Source organism: Drosophila bipectinata, chromosome 2L (genome assembly GCF_030179905.1).
Source record: "Drosophila bipectinata strain 14024-0381.07 chromosome 2L, DbipHiC1v2, whole genome shotgun sequence".
Taxonomy (NCBI): Eukaryota; Metazoa; Arthropoda; class Insecta; order Diptera; family Drosophilidae; genus Drosophila; species Drosophila bipectinata.
In genome coordinates this window covers 1,448,888-1,472,702 of record NC_091736.1, presented here as the reverse complement: position 1 = coordinate 1,472,702, position 23,815 = coordinate 1,448,888, and the positions used below count along the sequence as shown (strand labels likewise).

At 43.3% G+C, this 23,815-nt stretch overlaps 2 protein-coding genes across 15 annotated transcripts; one reads left to right on the top strand and one right to left on the bottom strand.

Moving 5' to 3' along the window:
- The first annotated feature begins 1,222 nt into the window (after positions 1–1,222).
- On the top strand, positions 1,223–23,805 carry LOC108131268 (putative uncharacterized protein DDB_G0271606). Of its 14 annotated transcripts, none has more exons than XM_070277643.1 (12): positions 1,223–1,396; positions 1,711–1,912; positions 11,014–11,726; positions 11,981–12,768; positions 13,235–13,750; positions 13,810–13,876; positions 14,159–14,390; positions 15,431–15,708; positions 16,061–16,105; positions 16,168–16,302; positions 16,910–22,224; positions 23,303–23,805. In XM_070277643.1, exons 2-11 carry the CDS (start codon positions 1,902–1,904, stop codon positions 21,466–21,468), a joined length of 7,344 nt encoding a protein of 2,447 aa, XP_070133744.1. In that variant the 5' UTR covers positions 1,223–1,396; positions 1,711–1,901; the 3' UTR covers positions 21,469–22,224; positions 23,303–23,805. The 14 variants fall into 14 exon arrangements, with proteins under 14 accessions (XP_070133744.1, XP_070133752.1, XP_070133751.1 ...); XM_070277644.1 differs by lacking the exons at positions 1,223–1,396; positions 1,711–1,912 and adding exons at positions 6,276–6,676; positions 7,235–7,652 and having other exon boundaries at positions 11,014–11,351; XM_070277642.1 differs by lacking the exons at positions 1,223–1,396; positions 1,711–1,912 and adding exons at positions 6,287–6,676; positions 7,235–7,652 and having other exon boundaries at positions 15,431–15,681.
- Positions 4,664–5,676, bottom strand: LOC108131270 (uncharacterized). The gene has a single exon (XM_017250083.3). The coding sequence runs from the start codon at positions 5,539–5,541 to the stop codon at positions 4,798–4,800; it is 744 nt and encodes a 247-aa protein (XP_017105572.2). The 5' UTR covers positions 5,542–5,676; the 3' UTR covers positions 4,664–4,797.
- Positions 23,806–23,815: the final 10 nt, after the last annotated feature.

Below are 23,815 nucleotides of genomic sequence, written 5' to 3'. Positions count from 1 at the left end.
TAGTTTCATGTAAATTACCAGTACAAAATATAGCATTTTGTCAGACTTTTGCCGCCTGAAGATGAATGATTTGCTAATTCCCCCAGGCACCGCTCATTTTCACTTGCCATAGATCTCCCCACTGGTTTAGAATGGGATATACACAGTTTTTACACATATACCCCCTCTGTTTGTTTAGCGGTATTTTCCTATTATTTATTTTTCAAGCATATGTGATTTATCATGATTTATCATCGCATCTGGCCAGAACCACTAAATGGAATCATTCACGCCGTGTCAGAATTCTGTGCGTGATATTTGCTTTAAGGTTTTCAGATCCGAGGCGTTGCATGTATAATTAACGGGGTGCATGCAACATTTCGTGGAAGTACATTTCATTTTTATTTCTAACACTCAATCAATTTATCAAAAGTTTAAGACTGAAATGCAATTGATATGAGCAGGCTGAATAAATAACACTTTTGAAATGGAATTAAAATACATATTTGGCGAATGAACTCTAAAAAACACTTTTGAAAATTAGTTTCATCGAAAACTTATTTTAATAAACAAACAAAAGCAAAGTGATCATAAAAATCTATATGTTCTTGTACACTTAATGGGTAATAAAATTTTGTCATTGATCTTGGTCCATGGCTTGTCACATTTATTTCTAGCACATTGAACAAAAAAAGTATACAGCTGTAAAAATATTAACACAAAGAAAGAAAAGAAATGATTTCAAAATTTTCTAGAAATAATTCTTTTGGAGCAGTTTAGTCATTATTTTGATTGATAGCACTGCAATGCACAAAGATCGAAATTATTGAGCTCGAAGCGTATGGTACGAGTGCCAAATATTTATGGCACATTGCGCATTAACCCGACAAAGGTCGGACGTGAATGTAAAGTACACGCATTGTTCTGACGATCGCTAGAGAGGAAAACTGGGGGCTTGCTCAATATTTAGATTTCGTTTAAATAAACTCAAAATTCATAGAACAGAATTTTCCGAGCAAACGCACTTTACACATGCTAGAAAGTACAAACACATTGGTGGTACGACCACTACTGGTCCACGGATATAGACACAGACATGACCGATGGTCGAATAGAACATATATATATGCATATATTGTGTATATATATACATTTACCGAATAAGAAGGAGAATCAATTTCGAAATGTGAAATGTGTTTTTCGGCTTTTCGGCCGAGAAAATTTCGTGTGCGAATTCAGTGCGACTTGGGCTGCTAACTTGAACGCGTTGCAAACGAGAAAACCATCCGAAATAAAGAAATTTTCAACTAGAAACTAACACATAGATATATCTATACTATACCATCATCTATCTAGCTGGGCTGTCTATATATACGGATATATATAGATATAGATACGAGTATTTTCTCTGGCAAAAGTGAGCAATGCGTCGTGCCGCGTTTTAAAAATAGAAAAATTACAAAATTCCCAACAGAACATGTTGAAAAAGGGTTCTTCCGAATACTGTCATCCGTGCCGAACCCTAAAATATTCGTTTTTGTGAACATCATTTTCAATAAACTTGTAGATACTAGAACTATCTTTATATACAAGAAACGATTTAGAGAAAAACTATTTCCACTGTGCTCGTGTCCGTGCTGAAAATTATATAAGAACGCGTGATATTTTGTGCAAAAATCATTCTCGAATTAATATTCATAATTTTCTTTTGATTTCCAATGAATTTTTCAGTGTTTCTGTGTGCATAAGCGTCGTTTGCAAAATCTTTTCGTAGAACTTGCGTGCGATTTGGCAAAAATCAACGCCTACGGCTAAAAAAAATAATTCAAAAGAAATCGATTTATTTCTCTCCGGTGGCTGTGCGTGGGCGTTGTATCGAAGTGTTTTAAAGTTTAACTTAAAATACATATTAAGCGGCTAAAATGAGTTCTGGGTAAGTAACTTCTTATAGTTTAAAACAAGAATACTTTTAAGAACAAGAAAGATAAAAAATATAAATAAAAAAACAATCATATCCGCTCTTCTGCGGATAACACCTGCTTATTTTTTCTAATAGTTTTCTCATTATTTAAAAAATAAAACACAAGCCGGAGAAAATAAATAAAACAGATGGGCGGCGCATACACCTAACATGAATATACAATATATTTTCTATATACAAGACTTTTATTCAAGTCCGAACATCTTTATGATCGCCGCTACAATTAAGGCTCTCACATGAGTTTTTTGAAGGCCATCCGATGGGTGATTTCGACGCCAGGAGACGCCCACGCCCAAGAACCGAAAAGGCCCCAGAGGCTGCACGCGCTTTTTGGCAGGCGACACTTTCGTTGTTCCGCCGTTAAGCGAATTAATTAATTAAATTTCGTATTTTTCAACAAGACTTTGTGCAAAGTTTTATGTCTTACCCCCCAGCTAGAAGCTAGCAGAAAGCAGCTGTCCCCTCGAGTCTCGCCAGAAGCATTTGGCACACGTGTTGGGAATTTCAAAGTCTGACGGCTCTTACCGGAAGTTCTCAGCCAGCCACGCACTTCATCTAGCGAATTCGCACCAAAAACCTTTCGCAGAAGAGGAAAAAAGTTAAGAATTTGGCAAACAATGCATTTAGTTTTGTTCTAGACTTTATTTTCTTGAATTATTTTCCCAGACAGATATGTATATATTTTGAGGTCTTTTTTTTTTTTGCATTTCTGTGTTGACGTTGATGTGCTGTGCATAAATTTTCGTCAGCCACACATATAGACGATAATATATTGAGGAAATTGGGTCAAAATTATGAAAGAAGGAACACGATTTTTAAATATAAATAATACCATCTATAGAACTGAAATTGAACACATAAATATTGTAGGTTTCCTTTAAAATCTCTTTAAATAATATCAAGTATACGCCACATGTACGAAATAGTATTAAGATTTTTGTAGTTAACTTGCATATTTTTCTGGTACATCCCAATTAATTTTTACGTGTGAACTTGAAATAAATATTTACTTTTAACTCGGATTTAAAAACTTCACATTCACAGCCTTTTTGATGCATTACCAGACATGACTCTGATTTTTGTCAACGACAATTATTTTAACACTTCTTTGTGGGTTTTGTTTTGCACTTTTGTTGATTGCGTAAATCAAGTGTGATTTTTATTTATTTTTACACATTTTTGTAAACAGACATGTTGTCTGAAGTTCAAGTTGGTCACAGATGACCGTGAAATTTGAATGCGAGGGAAAAAGGAATTTAAATTAAAGGAAGATTCCCAAAACCAGATAAGGGTAAATAAATAAAACCACACCCAAATGACAGTTCAACAACATTGGGAGTCGACTATTGGCCTAGCCATGTGAATCGATATAGATTCAATGAATCATTATGCCCATGATGTCGGAAAGTTTTTTGTTTTAGGAGGTTTTTAATGAGATTTTTTATTTGTTTCACAAATCCCAATTTGTTGCTTTACTCTTTTCATTACCACAAATCAAAATCAATGCAATTTCTCAACCAGCACCAGTTCGAGCTCTAAGGAAAGAGGAAAATATCGAAAAAAGGCGCTGGCGGGATTTGATTGCCTATCTGACCATAAATGTTGGGCTGCCACATGCGGCTTGGGTTGGAAAAAATATACAAAATTTACGCGCATATTGTGTGTGTATCCCGCCATCAGCTGAAGAAGAAATATTGCCGCCATCGATTGTGCAACGGGCTTTAAGTCGAACCAGAGTTTCACTTTCACCTGGAAGCGTTGCGGGCGATGTGGCAGGGGCAGTGACAGGGGACGAGGCAGAGGCATGGACTTCATTGACCCAGGCCAGATTAATCCCAATCCCCCAGCCAGGCTCAGCTTTCCGTCTGATGGGATCGCGTCATGCAATCAACGCAGCCGGCAAATGACAAATGCAAAACGGGTTGCAAACTCTCGAGTAGTCGTAGAAAGTGATGAATGGGTTCCCTGATTGCGATTGCCGGGGGAACAAAAAATAAATAAGTTTTCCCCCTCCGTTTTTTCTTTTTCATTTCAAGGTCAATTTCAGCAAAAAAAGAGGCCTCTTAGTCCTACACATGTGCTCGTGTTGATGCTTAATATATGTACTTTTTATTATTAGTTTATCTCTTTAGTTTTTGTTTTCATTTTTTTTGCCCTCAAAGATCACTTTAGTGTTTTTGTATTTAATGGCATATAAATTTCGTGGGTTTTATGTTTGCAAAATTATAATCCACTTATAAATAGTATCGCACCCATGTGTATATATAAGATATGCTATATATTTATGTTGTTTGTTGGCGAATTTAACAGCCAGTATAGTTTTGTCTAATTTATTAGACTAAACGCTAGACCAATTGGCGATGGATTTCTTTTGACTTTTAATCAAAATACTCAGTTATATAAACTCTCAAAAATGTATCTCAATAATTTCTCATTAAATGAAACGGAAAATTGTTTTCGAAAAAGCGACGAGAAGCATTTAACACATAATTAAAAATCCCACACTCTCTGCCGAAAAACGAAAAAATTCTTCTTAGATTTCCCACAATGTGGGGCCTGTGGCTAACTAATTAGATGGCCCTCTTGATTGATGGGCTGCACCACCGAAAAGAAACCATTAAACCACAAAAACACCACACTGAAAATCTATCTATCCACGTCTGACCCACTTTCGCGCCAGCCAAAACAAAAAATTATTGAATGAAAAGTGGGGACTGATTTTCTGACAGTACAATATACTCGTATACAGTACACAGATGAAAAATCGAATATTATTGACAGCCACTCGAGTTTCAAGTGTGTGCGTCAATTACCGGCAGTTGGCTCTAATGTGTCTGTCAATCCGAGTGAGTCACCTTTGGCAGGGAGTTTGCCGGGGGTCTATTATCCTCCTCAAATGGGTAACCCACCTCGAACATGTCGGGCTCGCCTTTAATCACGATTTTTACGTAAACGCGCCGATCCTTGGCGCAGTGGCACAGCTCCCCTATATCGGTGGCCGAATACAGGAGGTAGTCCAGGTTGCAGTATAAAAGCGACTCGCTGTTCTGCAGTGGACTTTCCAAAAAGTTTCGCAGGCAGCGCACGCCGATCTTCTCCTGGGTATGTTCGGTGTCCAGCAGGGACACGTGGGCTCTGACCCGCTTGGAGGCCACCGTGCTGACCAGATAGAAGATGTAGGCCTCCTGCATATCCGTCGCCGGCGGGCTGACGTACAACATCAGGATGATGGGCATGTTATGGACGATCTGCAGCTCTGGCGTCACCGCACAACTGCGTCCACTTTTCGGAGTGCCACCGTAGGCGATCACGCCCACGGCATGGTTCCGGCCCGGAGTCAGCTTGTCCAGGTCCACCTCGTAATGCGTGGGCCAGTTGGACTTGAGCTCCATCATCGACTCGTGGGGACGGTGCCGCATCAGCAGGTGGGTGAGCATCTCGAGAGGCGACATCTGGGCCTGGCACTTCTCCACGGGACAGGTCAGGGGGATGCCGTAGAGAGCTTCCAGGTCCAAGTGGGCAAACCGGTTGTCATGCGAGGATACACAGGTCAGGATTACTGGGTTACTTTTTAAGTCCATCTTCAAACCATAATTTCGTAGTAAAGTTTTAGGATATTTTCAACTCCAGTGCCTTCTGCTTTCCGCTTTCTACTACAAAATATAAGCTTCGGAGGCAATTTGAAAATGCTTCTAAGTTTAAAAGAAAAGGCAGAGCAGTTCAGAGAGTATTACTTACTAATTTGTGATAAATATAGGAACCAGATACAATAAGCAAGAAAATAAAAAAATTTATCAATTTTAGTTTTTTGTTGGTTCGATGAGTTGCAGTTACATTTGCCATCAGCTTTCAACTTTCCCCTTCTTTATGGCCGGACAATTATTAAGTTTGAACAAATCGGAAAAAAAAAGAAAAGAAAATGTGTTTTTAGCCCAGTCATTCTGCGCTTAAAATTCTTTAACGCTTTCTTGCCAATTATTATTTAACTGAGCCCCAAGACGTCGCAAACGGCTGACAGAAAGATAACAATTTATTTGTCAGTCAAGGCTAGTGGGCCACATTTCCGCAGATACTCTGCTACAAGGTTTGTTGTGTTAATTAGAGCAAAAACCCAGGGCAGGCTCGATAAAGAAATCACCCAGAACTTCAAGTGGAAGATAAACGCCGAATGTATTTTTTTGGCTTAATAATTAAAATCTACAATAGCAATAAGCAGACGACATGACAGCAAAGTGAAAACAATTAGCCGCACGATAAGAGATCCACGGATACACCCGAACTGATGCCCAGATACAGATAAACGAAAACGTCGAAAGTATTTGGCGTTTAGACTGAAATTTGTCGCCAGCATCGAGCCAGTTTGACAGACGTATAAATTGCTCTACAGGCCGAGCGGGGTATCTGGTGGATACCTAGACCGGGACGACGCGGGCCACCGCGTGCCATCCGAACGTTTGTCAAGAGCTCGGTTTTCCTTTTGCGGCAATGCGAAAATGTATCTGCAACAAGTTGCCGACACGACACCACACGAATCAGTTTCCAGCCGCAGCCGCAGTCCAGCCAGTCCAGTCAGTCCAATCTCCAGCTAACCCGACTTCAATGCGCGTCGAGACTCTGCTGCGTTCGGTCGCCCAGTGCGCTTTCAGATACAGATACGAACGTAACCGTGAGATACTTTCTGCGCAGCGCGAGTGGCTTTAACTAGAAACGAGTGTGGTGTGTGAACAATAACGAAGTGAAAACTAAAGTCAAATTTTATCAAATAATATATATTCTCTTATAGGCCAACTAGGAGATAGAATATCCCCCAGATAGTATAGCTTTTAATTCACAAAATCCATTGAGCTCATTCCTAAAAATAATAAACATGCGTGAGCGTATCTCAGTGTGAAGAAAAACAGCTGGTATCTTTTTTTTACTATATGCCCCTCTTCGATTAAGATTCCACTAATTTCGTTGATTCTTCTCAGTATTTATGACTCATCGGCGTTTGCCGGCTGCCCTGTACCAAAAAAAGGTTAAATTGCCTTCGATTGTTGAGTCATTTGCCTCATAGGCTGATCCGTTTGCTTATTTGACTTCCAGGCACCTTTGTGTGAATATAGCTATCTGGTTACTGACAAATGTAAATCGATTGTAGCTCCAACCCCATATAGAGAATTACAAATTGCCCCTTTGTTTTTGGCTTACTCAGTTCATATTTGCTGATATGGTGTGTTTGATAACAAAGATTTGCACAAATGTTATGAAGAAAATATTATAATTTTTTTTTAGAAATTAATAGAACTAATTCCATGATATACAGTCTATATTATAGACTTTTTGAGATATATACTATGCCAAAGTGATTCAAAATAAGTTATTGAAGTTAAAGCAAATTTCTAAAAAAGAAAACTATAAAACAAAGTTTACAAAACTTCTATAAGAGAAATATTAGAGAAATGGCCACTTCAACAATGCAATCTGCGGCAACTTCCGCCCCCGGTTCCGTAACCGTATCCGCTAACAATCCCCAACTGAAACGCGTCGTCTACTCGAAGTACCGCGAACTCCTCGGATCTTATAATGATAAGGCCAATGCCATTATCGACACACTGCCCGCCTATATGGTGCACAAGGATCGTGGCTTCCAGCTGCCGGAGCTGCATCCTGTGACTAACGGGGAAGCCAAGACCAACTGCCTGGAGTCGTCGTAAGTCCATGACCTGCCAAGACACCATTATCCATATGCCTCTTCCCATGATAAGGAAGGCGCAATAGCCCAGACCTGAATTATAAAGCAACAAAGAGCCAGAATGCACAGACGGGCAAAAATTTCTAAGTAAATATTTATCGCTAGATTAGCTCAACCTAGGAATGTGGGCGGTTGCTGCACGGAACGGGACACCCAGCTCCAGCTGTACTCCAGCTCCCCAGCTCTCCAGCTCCAGCTATTTATAGGCACACTCACACAGAATCGCACACACCAGCTCGGGCGGACAATGACTATCATTATGTCATGTTGCATGTGGCAGCTTTCAAGTTCTTACTTCGGCTGCTGGGTTGTTGTTGCCTCGAAGCTGCTGGCTGCCTGCCCTTGATCTTGAAATATGCGCAACCAGCTGCAGAAAATTCTAGGCAGTCAGTTGGCTTTGGCAACAGGGTATGCAAGGGGTATAATGGACCAAAGAATTTTAGGGTTTTGGAAAAATATAAATCTACAATAATTTAAGAACTTCAAATAAGTAATTTGATAATTAGATTTTAATATACCTTGTTTCTTATGATTATGAATATGTATAATTTTTAGAAAGACTATATAATATTGAAATAGAAGTTTAAATTATAAATTGAAAGTATAGCTTTCGAATAAAAAAAGCATTTAGCCACCCCTTAGTACAAATAAGTACCAGATCATCACTTTCCACAAAATGCCATTGAAAATGTTTCTCCAGATACATCTGCAGTATCTTGCGGATGCAGTCGGCTGTTAGTCTGTGCCAGTTACCTGCTGATAGCTATTTGCACGCTCATTTGCATGTGGAATGGCCAAATCAAAACCAAGCCACAAAAAGTGAAAATGTAAATTTCCCAGATGTTTTCCTATCATTTCATTTTTTGTGATTTTTTTGGTGGCCATTGCATGTTTTCTCCGCACGCACGGACAGCTGCCATTTCTTAATGTTTTGATTTATTTTTGGAAAAAAATATACAACCCATTTGTTGGCCGATAAAATCCTCTAATTATATTTCTGAAAATATATGTATTTATTTTGAAAATGTTTATTTAAGGCAACTAAATGCAAGTCGCAATTACTTGTGATTCATTATAGCGACAAGGAAATTGTGTCAAACGTGCCTTGGAATTAGTCACGGCATATTATGATTCTATGCTAAATATTTTAGCCAGTTTACCTATGCACTGAGAACAAAGCTTCCTACTTCCACGTACATAGGGGTCTGACATTTTAATTGCCAAATCTGTCAGAGCGGGCCAACAGCTGGTGGTCCCGTCTAGTTTTGTGGTCAAGTACTCCGAAGCCATTTCATATCCGAATCCCCCAAGTACCAGGCCAAGTACTGACGCCACGTCCCCGCCATTGACGTCACCGGCGGACATCTGTGCTTTTAGTTTCTGGCGACACGCGTGTATCTTTTAGTTTTAAAGAATAATTTTAGCAATGAGTACGATTCTTTTAAGTAACCTAGAGGGAATTGAGAACAATGAAATAAAATAAAATAAGATTTGCATTTTCAGGAACTTTTGTAGAGCCTAAGCTGACACTTTTCTAGGCTTGTCTGGCTTTAATAACTTTCATAACCGTTCCCAATAAGGCTCGATAGCGTTTAATAATGGGAAAACAGTTAACAAAACTGTTGTGTAAATTGAATTTCCTACCCTGCCATATAAACAGCCACCGAGTCAATAAACGAACCGATCGGAACGACCTCACAATTTTGGACACGCCTCGACAATTATGGAAGCCGTTGATGCTATTTATTCGCACATAATCAATGGCAAGTTCAACAGACATAGTCATGTCTGTCCTAACCTGCCCGGGAATATCTTTCCATAGTTTTTCCCCCGCCATCTAAAAGGAGCTGACAGCATTTCTTTGATCGCTCCCCTTTTGGAGACAATTAATGATGTGATTTGTTTCAAATACTCGTATATGAATATTTTTTTTATATTATTTTTTCTGCGACTGTTAACCGCAGCCGCAGAGTTACGTCACCTGCATTTGACTTTGATGCACGCGCTCCAATTTGCATGTAAGCCAGTTTATTAAGTCGCTGTTGTGGGTGAGTTTTGCAATCATTTTTCCCACATACGAGATACAGCCACTAAGTGCCTGGCCTTCGCATTTGCGGTTGCAGATCTGTCCCAAGAGGACAACCGCAGACTTGGAGGTGAATAAAGTTTGGCGAGACCGCAGCCGTATGTCAGCTTTATGGAACAGACCTGAACATCACCTGTTCCTGTTCGCCTGACCCACTTGCCGGCGAATCATCCACGCACTCGCATATACGTATGGCTGTACTAGTAGTTTCCAGCTGAATATAAAAACTAATGAAGCTGATGGACGGCAGGCAACAGGCCTGACAACTTTTCAGAACCCGAACCACAGCCCGACGTCCAGTCCCAGACCCACTCCCAGCCATCACTTTCTTTCAGCATAACAGGCTTTCAGGCTGCTGGTGGACGTCTCTCAGGTTGTGGAGTCTCCACTTAAACGAGAACGTCACCGAACGTCTTCGATTTTCGCTTTTAATTAGCAAATTGTTGGTGCAAATCGCATTTAAATTAAGTAAATTATAAGGAGAAAATCACTTGACATCTGCCGGGAAAAATGTCTCCAATGAGGGCGTGAAAGTGTCCAAAGAAAAGCTCTGAACCGAAATCTTGATGTCTGGGAAGTCTTAATCTTAACTTTGAAATAGTAGTATTACCTCCACGGTATTTATATTTTTTAAAATGAAAGTCTTAACTACAACTTTTAATGAATACTTTGTTGAAAGTAGTTTTTTGAGCCAATTACTTAATCGTATCAAGTCGCTTAATTTGCACAAAAAAAGCCAATTCAATAATTTACTCTTATGGAGCCTAACTTTACCCCAATAACTTCTCACTTTCAACCTTTCAAAATTTTGCACTTCATCGGTCGTATCACCTTCTATGGATGGTCGTTGCCAGCAGCTTCAGAGACTCACTTTCCCCCTTGATCGCTGGTCGGTCGTTGATCGTTAAAAAATCAAAACATTGGCTCGTTGAACTATCGATGAGCGACTCATTAGTCAAGCAGCAGCCAAAGAAAGGAAAAACAACACGAGTGAGGGCTTTTTTTGCCAGTGGACGGTCGCAAAACAATAAATTAGAAAAAGATTTAACAAAAATTATGATAAATAGCCCAAACAAAGGGGAGATGGAAGTTGGATTAGCATAGATACACTGAACCAAATTTTGGCAAGCTATTCAATAATAGACTTTAAATCATTTCTATTTTTATGATATTGTTACATTACATATACGCTTTTCTAAATATAAATGTCTGTTTTCCATTTCATGACCTCAGATATGGACAGCGCGGAGGTGGAGGAGCCGGAAACGGAGGCTACGAGGCCCCCGCCTGCGTCCAGAACGCTATGATGACAAAAGACAAGAAGCCGTTCACCTACACACCCGGCGGCATTGATCTCTCCCAGATCCGGTCCGAGCGAATGGCCAAGCGCCTGGCCCGCAACGCCCAGTCGGAGGGGGCGACCGGCGCCTCCCAACAGAACAGACCTGCCCAGCCGCAGTCGCCGGGCGGAGGCGCGGCCAGCGCTATAGGTGCCGCTGCCATGGGCATGCCCTTCCAGGTGCTGCCCCCGCCGCCGCCGCCACAGCCCCTGGGACAGACGGGAAAGAACGGTACGTCCGCCGCTGCAGCGGCTGCACCCCCACCACCACCCCCCCAACAACCCAGCACACTAGCGCCGCCCTCAGGGCGTCTCAGTGCACCCGGTTCTCCGGCGACTGCCCGCAAGTCGCCCACTCCACAGCGCTTCGAGCCGCCGCCACTCGGCTTCCGGCCGGAGATCAAGATCCCGCCCAACCCGATGGCTGCGCTGCGCAAAGTTCCGCCTCCGGTGGAGAAGAACACATTCTGGAAGGACGAGTACTGCAAAGACCGCTCCAAGAGCCCTCTGCCCGAGGTGGCAGCTGCCCCAACTGACAGCTACACCAATGGCAACAGCAACAGCAATGGCAACAGCAGCAGCAACACTCCCTCCGATGTTGTTGATGGTGAGGACTTGGCTGGCATTTCCCTAATGGTTTTTGGTTTTGGATATACTGATCCCGATACGACTCATGATACATCGCCAGCAAATACTAAGCGGTTGAGGTTGCTTCTTCTAAAAACCCATTCCACTAATTAGACATCCAAAGGCCCACAAATTGGCTCACCAATCTCCCACTAACAGCACTAAAATAAAAAATATCACAAAATCCATGACATGGCAGGGAAGTTAATAAAATATTTTTGTTTTTAAATTCAGCTCCCAGATCAGCACCAGCTCCCAGTGTGGAAAGTAACAATGGCAACAGCTATATCCCATACACACCCACTACACAGCAACAGCCGCCGGTGGCTTCTCCCAAGACACCACCAATGCCGCAGGAACAGCCAACCCCACCACCAACACCGCCACAACAGCAACAACAGCAGGAGCAGCCACAGCAGCTGCCACAGCCACAGGCTCAGCCGGAACTGCCACAACAGGAACAGCAGCCGCAACAGCTTCCATCACAGTTCCGTAGTGTAGCTATGCCGACTTCTCCGGCTGTGAATGTGTACACTCGGCAAACGGAGAGTCCTCGATCGCCCTTCGAGCAGCAACAGCGATCCACAGAAAGTCCCTTCCGGTATGCCCAGCAGCAACAGTCGCCGCTGCAACGTCCGGCGCCAGCAATATCGCCACTGGCTCAGGTGCCACCACAGCAACAGTCGCCGCAGCAACGTCCACCAGCAGCCATATCGCCACTGGCCCAGGTGCCACCACAGCAGTCGCCACAGCAACAGGCCGCCCAATCTGTGCCCTGGAGAACACAACGCACCCAGCCTGGCCCACAGCAACAGCCGCAGCAGCAACAGCAATTGCAATCGCATCCCCAGCCCATCTACAACAATGTTCAGGCCCTGCAGCAACAGCAACAGAGATCTCGCGATGTTTTCAGCCCAGCTAGGACTGAAACCGGAGCAACTAGTTTCCAACAACAGCAGCTGCAGCAACAGCAGAACTTTGGCACTCAAACCCAAAACCAATATGCGGCAGCAGCAAAGCCTGTGAGTAAAAATCAAAAGCCAACAAAATAAAATTACCAAATATGTAATTATTTTTGTGCAATTTCCATTTTTGTTCGACCTCTAACTTTATTACTCATACGCACCATTGGCCAAGCAACGAATGAGTAATATTCAAATCGAGTAACGAAAAAAAGTTGTAAAATTTGGAAATAATTGCGTGAATGAAGAATTCGAACGGAAAGGCTTCCGTATTTGGGGTATTTTTAGACAAAAATTTCTAGAGAGATTGTTGGCTTTACATTTTAGACTAAACATTGAACGCAAAAACCAAGTGCAGTGGTATATAGTGGCTATAATTAGCAAAATGTAAAGGCCAAACACGAATTTTGAACTTGAGGCAAGTGGCAGTGGCGAAAGAGAGAGAGAAAAATAGAGAATTTTAATCATAAACACTAAATCCATTATTATATTAAAATATTTATTTTTTACCTTTAACCTTTTTTAGACCAATGTTGGCTCGCTTTACATCGCTCCCTTGGCCCAACCCACAGAGCCGCAGGCTCAACGAATTCTGTTGCAGCAACAGCAGCAGCAGCCAGGTGCCCGTGATTCGCCAATGCGGCAGTTGCCACAACAACAGCAGTCACAGCAGCCGCAAGCCAACCAGCCTCTGAGGTGGCTCACCTCTCAGCCGGCCAGCAAGGAGCAGGCACCCTGGGCCCTGGGTCGTCCCGAGGAGAACGGCAACGTGCTGCCCTCCACTCTCAGACAGACCACGCCGGCGCCGCAGCCCCAAGTGGCACCACCGCAGCCCCAGAGCCAGACCTCTTTCTACCAGCTGCCGCAGTTGCAGCCTCAGACAGGAAATGGCTATGGACCATCTCCGGTGGCAGCTGCTCCCATCATCAGTCAGCAAAATTTCGGATCGAATCCTCAGCCAGGAGGATTGCGTTTGCAGATCAATCTAAACACCAATGGCAGCAGCAGCAGCAACAACAATGCCAATCCAAGTGCACCAAGGGTGGGTTATCCATTTTATTACTTTGTCTTTAATTTTATTTAAAGTTTCATTATTTTCAGGAACGTATCATACCCATCACTCTCGAGCAGACCCCCACCTATGCCGCAGCCCAGCCCAATTTCGGTGGTAAGTCCTCCCAGCCCCAGAGCCTTTAACATGTGTTTTGTTCTTTTTATTTGTGGCGCTTTCCTAAAAACCTCTAGATGTTTGTGACTAAACCCATTAGTTGTATACCCACCCACAAAATTTAAAAACCACTCCCACTCCTTCGCACCTGCCGCTCCCCAGGAATGTCTTACCCCTCCCCAAACATCCCGTAGTCCCAGCTCTCTGTCCAGTTGTATAACCCCTACTCCGAGTTCTCTATATTACCGTGTGTCTATGTACACTCTTTCTCTCCTACGAAAGCGCCTGCAGGTCACATAATTCGCTCAGCTAATCAATTTGTCGATCAAGGTTACAACAATTATGCAGCTCCCCCCGCAGGGCAGTGGCGGGAACCAAGTTCCCAGCGCGTCCTGTCGCCCAGCCAGCAGCCGGTGAGTGCCAGCACCAATGGCAACGCAACCAGGATAATTCCGATCGCCATCGAGGGAGGACGCGGAGGTCCGGTCTCCCAGTCGCCAGTGCTACTCCAAAAGTAAGTAGCCCGCAACGGATAGGTCTGTCCGTTTGTTGATATTTTTGTGCTTTGCCCAAAACAACACTAATCCTGGCCAGCACTAATGCGTCTTAATTTTGTGCTTTTCTCTGACCAACTAAACCAACGACTATTTAGTGGCAATTACAATTTGTATGTGCACCAGTGTCCGCTCGAGGCGGAGATACTCTACAGAAAGAATCGTCTCAGGTATTACGAGAGCACTGTCGCCAGCAAAATAACCCTAACATTAATGTCATTCAATTGGAACTATGAATTTAAATCTTAAAATGGAGCAGAAAATAGTATTCCGGTTAGGGTATAGAATCTATACTATATATCATAAGGGAAAGGTTCGGGGCTTAAAAGTTATATAAAGAATTCAAGAGAATGTTTAGGATCCCTCTCCTTTTAACTTTAAGACTTTCTGTATAAGATTTTCTTATACTTTTTTTTTGGATATTTAATAAGAAAACAAGGCTTATTTCATTACCAAAGTTGATCTAAAATATAATGGCTACTCAAGTGGCTTTATTACAAGAATTTGCTTTCCTCAAAACTTTATTTAATTCAAAATTTGTATTTAAGCCCAGTTTAAAACTTAAACCCAATATAAACTACATTTAGATAATAAATAATTGATTCTAATTGGGAAAAGATTGAAATATAATAGGGAAAATATTTTAAAATATAGCTCCATTTAAAAGATGCTTAAAAGATATCTTAAAAAGCTTAAGCGATTTTCTTCAGGGATTTTTCGTAATGTGAATAATTGTAGTGTAATTATGTGACTCACCATCATCCTCATTATCAATATCATCCACATCAAGTGCATCTCAGCTCAAAGTACAAATTCGTACATTAATGCAAAATTTAGATACAAAAATTTGGTTTCTCTACAGTTCGTATCCAAACTGATCATAACACTTAACCCAATCGTTTCGTTCGCCAAAAATTGTTGTAATTTGGTTGACTTCAGACATTTTCGATGGCATGCTAACCAACAACCTAACCTAACACATGGCTATATCTACTTGCAGCGATCCACGTTCACCACCCATCCAATCGAAATCGTTTAGAATTTTGCAAAAGATAACCGACACCGTGGACGATGGCAGCGATGAAACGCATCCCCAGCAGCAACAGCAGACGCAACAAACGCCCCAGGAGGCGGAGTTGCAGCGGCCACAGTTCGCCCGCCAGATGAGCGCCCAACAGGCTAGGAATAGTCCCACCATCGAGCAGATGAGGCGCCTCCAGATCGCCCAGGATCAGCAGCAGTATCAGTCGGGTACGCCACTAGCTTGGTCCCCGCAAGGTGAGATTCGATAGGTAGCTCCCTCCCTCCCCATAGGTTGTCCCCCATTTCCAGATCCCTCATATTCATCCAGCGGTGGGTAAGGTAAAGAGTGCGTAGTCCCCTGGGAGTGTCTTTGGGTCCTTAGTCTATTACTAATACCTAAAACAGCTTTGAGCCACAAATTCTTTCGGTTGATAGAAACTAATCAGCTTCCTGTGTATGTCCTAAGGTTGGGTGCCATTTTAGTTCAAATCAAAATTATGCAGCACTACTTAGTAGAAAACTAATTATAAAAACAGTTAATTTTTAGTTGATTTTTATATATTAAGGTGGGTTTTTTCAGCTTCTACATGTGTTGATTTTATTTCAGGTAATGGAGTCTCTGCCCAGAATCGATTCACACAACAACGTTATGGTATGGCTAGAAATAGTTTAAAAATATATAAACGAAGTCTATTTTTAAATAATATTTATTAGATACACCCCAACAACAAAAACAATATGTGCCGCCTAGTGAACAACAAGTTCCGGAACCCAAAAAGTACACAGGAAGCGCTATCCCCAGTCGATCTTTTAAGATTCTTCAAGCAATGACAACACCTGAAAATGCCGGTAAGTAATGTTGTGCCAGAATTGAAACCCCCACCAAGGAGCAGGAGATTAGGGGATAGCAAAAATCCGAAATCACAATCAAAGTCATACATTTATTATAAAGTTATATCATGGCTGTATATATACTCACCCACCATCCAGCATTACTAAAATCATTCCCAGACATATGCATATGCAATATCGCATCAGAAAACAGAATCCTTTTTGAGAGATTTCACCTTAATTTTTGCTGAATGGTGTTCAGTCAAGAGTTCGACTTAATCCCCTTTGAGTTTAATATATTAATTCTGACAATAATGGATAAGTAATGCACATATATGAATACTTATAATTAAATGGAAAGAACACTGTTTGGATTGCATGAAGAAACCAACACACCATTTTGCAAGCGAGCATCCATTTTCGATATCTCATGCGCCATTTAATTGTACATAGCTTTGCTTGATCGTTTAACCCATCAGTCGATCAGTCGATCAATCAGGCCGATGAAATCGGATCGAATCAGATTTATAAACACACTCACAACATAATGTTCGCACTCTCACCGTGTCTATTTCTTTTCTTCTTTTTTTATATTTGATAACCGTGTACCAAAAACCGACCTCAGACCATAAAAATCACACCGAGCTGGACTCGGATTTGGAAAATGTTGAACTGAACGAAAGCCCAATTAATATCAATAATAATAATAATGAAAACAATAATAATCATAATAAGATTAACAATAAAACCAACAAACGCCAAAGTTACACCTCAGCCACCCCCACACCACCACCCACCACATACAACACAGACCCCACCACCCACTCATCAAACTCATCCCTCAGTTCAGATAGCTCGTGTGCCCCCCAGCCTCCTCGTTCTCAGTCGGTGCCACCGCAGTATCCCTATGCCTACGGCTACCCCTATCCCTGGTACATGCCTCCGCCGCCGCCACCAAACGGTGAAGGTGCCGCGCCCTGGCCCTATCCCTACCCCTATCCGCCACCCCCACCACCACCACACACGGTAGAGGGAAAGCCCGCAGAGGGCTTTCCCCCGTATCCCTACTACTATCCCTATTACCCACCGCCACCCATGCCGCCATACGGCGCCCAGGCGGGGGAGCCCCAATCCCCTGCTGCCTACCCCCCCTTCTATGGCCATCCGTATCCCTATCCAGTAGCTCCCAGCTACAGCCAGAGCTCCACGGAGGAGAGCAGGGCCAGCAGCGTCTTGCCGGACATCATCATCACCCCCAGCACCGACGACATGCCCTCGCAGGTGATTATGCAACATCATATTCGCGTGGAGCCACGGGAGCCGCCCAAGCGGGCTCACTCCGTGGAGATAGAGGAGCTGGTCAGCCGGCCAAAGGCCAGGAATATCTGCACCAACAACCAGCAGGTCATCGATGTGCTCAGCCAGCGTTTGGCCAACATCAACAAGATAGCCGGGGGCAATACCCAGGCCAACCTCTCCAAGGAATTGCAGAAGAACTACGCCGGCGAACAGTCGAAGGAGCTGGGCGACAGATCACCCAGCGAGAATGCCTCGAATTCCGACAGCGACTCTTCGGAGGAGAGCAGTGACGAGGATGATGAAGTTACTCCGAAAATGGGAGCCCGTCCGACTCCCCTGCAGGCCATCAAATCGGTGACCAATGTTCAAGTCTACAAAGGAAAAACCCTCGAGCAGCACTTGGATTCAGAAAGTAGTGATGAGGACGATGACGAAACCACCGCAGACGAGATGTTCGATGAAGAGGAGCAGGAAGGCCTCGTGGAAGAAATGGAAGAGGACTACATTGTGGAGGAGGATCTGAGCGTAATTTACGAAGAGGAAAGTGAGCTGGAGCGCAGCAGCGAGTATGCCAAGACTGTCGTCCGTAAGGATGACTCCCGATCCACCATTGTGGACGAAATTGATAAGCAAATCGAGGAGAACGACGATGACGATGAGGAGTCCAACTCGGTGACAGTGCGTCTTCCTTTGCGGTTCTCATTCAGCCGCAATACCAATGATGAGGACGTCGCCACAGTACAAGTGGGCAGCACCACCCAGGTCGAGGAGAAGCGTCCAAGCATTGCCAGTTCCTTCAGTGTTGCCAAAGTGGAAAGCGAAGACGAGGATGAGGATGACTGCGACGTCAGTGTAACCATTAGTCTGTCCAACTCCTCACGTTCCAATTCAGTGGAAAAGACGTCACAGCCGTACAAGACCTCCAATGCCTATCCAGTGGAGGAGATGACTGTTCCCAGGAAACCCAGTATTGAAGATGACACGAATTCATTTTCCTTGGGAATGCGAAACAAATTCCTTGGAGACACAATGTCCAATAATGTCACCAATAATATATCCCAAGTGGACGTCAAGCCGAAGACCGAAGAAGTCAAGGAGGTGGCCAGCTCGCCAAAGGAAGAGTTTGATTTCTTCGCCACATTGATGGCCACCAAGATGCAGGCCCAGAAAATGATGGAGCAGTCGAAAAACTTCTGGAAAACACCCGAAGCAAAGCCAGCAGATCAACCGGCTGAAGTCCCAAAACTACGATCCAAAGAAAATGCATTGGAATCTAAGCCTCCGAGGCCCAAATCCGCTGATGTGTCCAAAACTCAGGCATCTTTGGAAGCAGCCAAAAATAGTTTCTGGTCCACCTTTGCCACAGCATCCCAAGAAGCAGAGCCCACGAAGGCACCCGAAGAACAGCCAGAGGAAGTGGATTTTTGGGCTAGCATAGAAAAAAAGGAATCTACTGACGTGGCTGACAAGCAGTGGACCAAAAAGAAGAAAACCGTCACATACACGCCCCTCAAGAAAGAGGCTGTCAACAGAGTGGAGCACTGGACCACAACACTAAGAGCTCGAGTGGATTCCTTACCCGGCTCTCAAAGAGCAGAGGTACATTTTATCGTCGAAGAAAAGCCTGAACAGCCCCAGGAGGATAAACACCAGGAAGAAGACGAAGAGGAGGACTTCTGGGCTTCGGTAGAGCAAGCTAAGGCAGCTAAGAGCAGCGAGACGATTTCAAGTACGAACTGGAAGAGTTCCACTTACAACCAAGAGCCTCAGTTGGAAACGGAGTCCACTATCTGGGTAGATCAGAGCAAAGAAGATTATTCCTCCCAGCCTGCAGAAGAAGAAGGAGACTTTTGGGCGGACATCAAATCCACTACCAGCATCCACGAAGAAGAAAAACCCGAAAACATGGAATATGATCCCACAAAGTACCCAGAGGAGCCTCGCGAGGTTGACACCGATGAAGAAATTGACTTTTGGGCCGAGATCGAAGCCAATAGGAAGCCTGGGGACGATGATGATGAGGATGTGACCTTCCACAAATCGGCCACCTTCTGGGCCCGAAAGGAACGTCAGAACTCCGTGGAGGAGACACCCTACAAGCCAGTGGAAACGAAAGCCTTCAGAGCCAAGTTGCCTGATGAGCCGGCAGTGGAGATCGATGTGTGGGCCACTCTAGAAGCAGCCAGAGGCGAGGAACCCGTAATAGTCGATCCAGTTGTGGAGGAGGAGAAGGTACTGGCCGAGCAATACGAGGAACTGGAACATGATTCTTCAGAAGAGGAGGAGGAAGAGGAGAACAAAGCAGAAGAGCCAAACCCAGAGACAAATCTGAGCCATGTAGACACTATGTCCATGGCTTCAATGCACGAGCCAGCCACAGTGTATACTTGGTCTGCACCTCCGCAGGATGAAGACCAGGAGGAAGAAGTAGACTTCTGGGCAGATATAGAAAATGAGCGTGCCAAGAAGGAGCAGGTCGAGGAGGCGGAACAGAAGCGACATAACTACCGCCAAGCCATGGCCTTCTTCAACACCTCCATCGATGGTCAGCAAACGCCACCGCAGGCCAGTTCCCAGAAGGCTAATCGCAGCAGTGTTATCCTGGAAGCCGAAGAACCTCAGGACATGGAACTGGGACCACCAGGCGGATACGAGATTGTCGGCGAAGACGGTGCCATTGTAGAGGAGCACAAACCGCAAATCCCTGAAGCCGAAGAAGAGGAAAGAGGGGCTCCCACGCCAACGCCCACAAATTCCGAACCCCAACTGCCTGAGGTCTATGTGGAGCCAGAACCAGAGGTTAAGCTCCTGCCGAACGGGTTACCCGATCTGGGAGTTGAAAAGTTTAGCTCGGAAGCGCCAAAGATCTCCGTACGCGACAGAATCAGTGCCTTTGAAGTCGTGCCCTCACAAGGATCCAAGGCTTTGACCACACAGTCCCTGTCCGTGGACAGTGGTGTTGGCAAGGGAACACTATCCCGTAACAGCAGCACCCAGCGCTCTGAGTCGGAGATCGAGGAAGACGATTCCGGGGTAACCGACATGAACCGTCACCTGTCCGAGACGGACACCGAATCGGAGAGCTTCCCGGAGCTGCGCAAGATGAGCAGCTACCAGCGAGCGGCCACACATTCCAGGCTCTTCAAGCTGCTCCATGACGAAAACGACCTTCCGGAGGATCCGACAGCCACGCAGGCTGATGAATTCCAACTGAAGCCCAGTCGCCGGAAGATCGTGCACAATGTGTCTATCACCAGGAAACAGAATCCGAGTGCCCTTAGCGAAGCGGAGACAATGACCCAGCGCCGGGAGCGTCTCTCCCTGCCCCTCCGCAAGAATACCAGCATTGATGCGGATAATCCATCAACTCCAAACAGTCCAGCCTCGCCCATTATGGGGCCATCGGCCAAGAACCAGAAGGTGGTGAGCGACAAGCTGGTCAACGAACTGGTCCAGAGCCTGCTCCTGAAAAGCGACAGCACGCATCTTCGCAAACTGCCCATGGAGAAGCTTCAGGCGGCGGCCAAGCGAGCCCTTGCCGAGGAGATGGACTCTGCGCAGAACAGCTCCCTGGACAGCACGCCGGCGCCAACCCCGAAGCACGACAAGGAGTACTCCGACTACTACAACAGTTGGTGCGAGGCTAGTGGGAGTGGTGACGAGGTTCTCCCCTCCAAGGCCTTCCGGAACCTGCAGGATCCGCGACGTAGCCCCTGGACGGTTCGTTGCCCCCGAGTGCTCAGCTCCAAGACCATAAACCGGGACTTGGCCCGAGTCACAGAATCGCCGGAGATAGCCAATGCCAGGGGCAGTAAGAGTCCGGAATGCTTCCGACAGAACTCACAGTCCCGGGAGCGATCCGTGAGCAGTTGGCGTCGGGTGTAGGGAATGGCAAGGACGTAGCCACTTGTATATATCAGGGCGGGTCTGTAGTCTTAGCAGGGATGTGAGACCGGTTCCGATGCGATTAGGGATCGAAGATCCCCCACCAAATCGAACGAAATGAAAAGCGAATTCAAAGCGACAGGGGCCTTACTCGATCCTCATGGGTTCTGTAATCCCCCTAAAATGGATGGTAGAAAACCTAAAAGGTTAATCTGGAGGCTAATCGATATTCGAACCGGTTACCACTCCCGAATTCTGGTAATGATAATTTAGCGCCTAAGGCGATCTTTCTGCATTTGGCCATAGAAGTCACTGCCCAAGGACTGGGTATCACCCAAAGCCAGTTTTGCATTTCTTATATCACCATCATCCAATCGCATATCATCCCAGCACTCACATTATGTACATTATGAATACCAAATACACTCAACACTTTAATAAACTAAATATTAAACATGTAAATAAACCAATTGAAACCAATGAAAAGAAATCGTTCATTCGTTCGTTCGTTTGTTACCTCAGAAAAGCGCAAAACCAAAAATTCAAAATCATTTTCTTAAAAACCAAACTACTACATGAGTATGTCAAAATTTGTAAAACATAACTCTCTCTCGACATAATCGAACCAAATAACCAGCATATAAAACTGAATAAAAAATCTATTAAATCGCCACAATAAACAACAAAATAAAAGAAAAACCAAAAACAATTTCATCTCAACTCAAAGATTTCGTAAAACTCGTTCAAAATCCTAAGGTACCTAAAAATGTAATTTTATTAAAAGCAACAACAAAAATTACCCAAAAAAAAAAAAACACAAAACTTTTGAACTAATTTGAATGTTATTCATTATATTCGAAAAAAATTAAAAATTGTCCTCTATTCTATTTATTACTTTTATTTTCGCCGCTATTTGATTTTAATTCTGTGTGCCGTAATCTATTCTAATAACTTCTATAAAAATATTTGCGATATCACTTTAGATCGTTTGATCTTTAGATTTATTAAAAATTCAATGCAGGTTTGTATGCTCCAACAACAGTGCTCACCAATTAACATCTTTCAAGTAATTCGTAGTACTCGAAACCATTAACATATTCGATCTAACAATATAAATTGAAATAATTAAAAAATAGACCTTTGTTTTAAATCCTGTTTACTTCTCATCGCAAATATTTTTATCGATCTGTTGTAGTTCCTATATCCCAGAACGCTTCCCCCAAAAATCTTGAGCTTGGAGAGCAAACTCCACCTTGCAAAGAACAACGAATGAAGATTATTTTTTGTTGTTGTCACAAATAAACGAAAAAAACAATACAAATAATAGACTGATAATGAGAATATATAAAATCGAAAATTGTACAATATATAACTTGTCGAAAAGTCGTTCGTTACATTAACCATTCATGAGTTTACAAATGCATAATTAAATGTTTCTATTTCTTATACTCGATTAACTTGTTCTACACACAATAAAAGATATATATATTCTTAACAACAATTAATCGTTAACTTTAATAATGACAATGAATGGCTTTTACCCCGAGATTTGAATTGTATTGAACTTTGAACTGACTTGACTTGAATTGAATGAACAAAGCAATCAAAAGTTAAACAATAAAGGTGAAGTTTTCTCTCAAAATTGATTTGGCTGCCTGGCACTTGCACTTTCTTAGTTGCTGCTTTGAAATTTTTATTTTATTTACGTTTCGTATATATGTGAGTCTGACTCAGACTCGGAAGTTCCTACAGTTAAGTGTTAGCTTTATTTGTTTGTTACTTTTGGCCTTAAAAGACATGACTTTAATAACCTCCTTCATTTAATCTCTTTCAGGACCTGGACAATCGGATCTATAATTATTTCTCAACGCCATAGAAATCAATTATAGCAACTGAACACAGCATACAGACATCGAAACTGAAACTCAGAATCAGAATGCTTGTTATAGTTATCTAGTTTAAGTACCAGCCACTCTAAGGATCGCCACAATCGTTTAGCTTGGGAACGGGAATACAAGTTTTTAGTAAAATTTCTTTACACTAACCAACATAATTTTGTAGCTGACGAGGAAAGTTTTTGTTTTTTTCTTTGTTTGTTGAACGCGATTTGGTAGCAGCACTAAACACCAAACAAAACAATTCTAACACGATTACGAAGCAATTAATACAAGCGAATAATTACTAATCCTAAAATTTAAGTGATGATGAGGTAACAACGAAACGAATTATATGCAAGAAATCGACTAAGCTTGATATGTATCCGGATAACACGAAAGCGCACATCAAATACGACTAATAATAATAATGGTATAATAAATATTTTGTTATTTGCGAAAATCATTATTTC

What these genes read in the sequence shown, in the direction of transcription:
- LOC108131270 (XM_017250083.3), bottom strand. Translation starts at nt 5,541, where the DNA reads ATGGACTTAAAAAGTAACCCAGTAATCCTGACCTGTGTATCCTCGCAT.
- LOC108131268 (XM_070277640.1), top strand. Translation starts at nt 7,402, where the DNA reads ATGGCCACTTCAACAATGCAATCTGCGGCAACTTCCGCCCCCGGTTCC. An exon ending in ATTCACACAACAACGTTATG is followed by an intron (nt 16,106 to 16,167) that starts GTATGGCTAGAA and finishes AATATTTATTAG; the next exon opens with ATACACCCCAACAACAAAAA. An exon ending in GACAACACCTGAAAATGCCG is followed by an intron (nt 16,303 to 16,909) that starts GTAAGTAATGTT and finishes AACCGACCTCAG; the next exon opens with ACCATAAAAATCACACCGAG.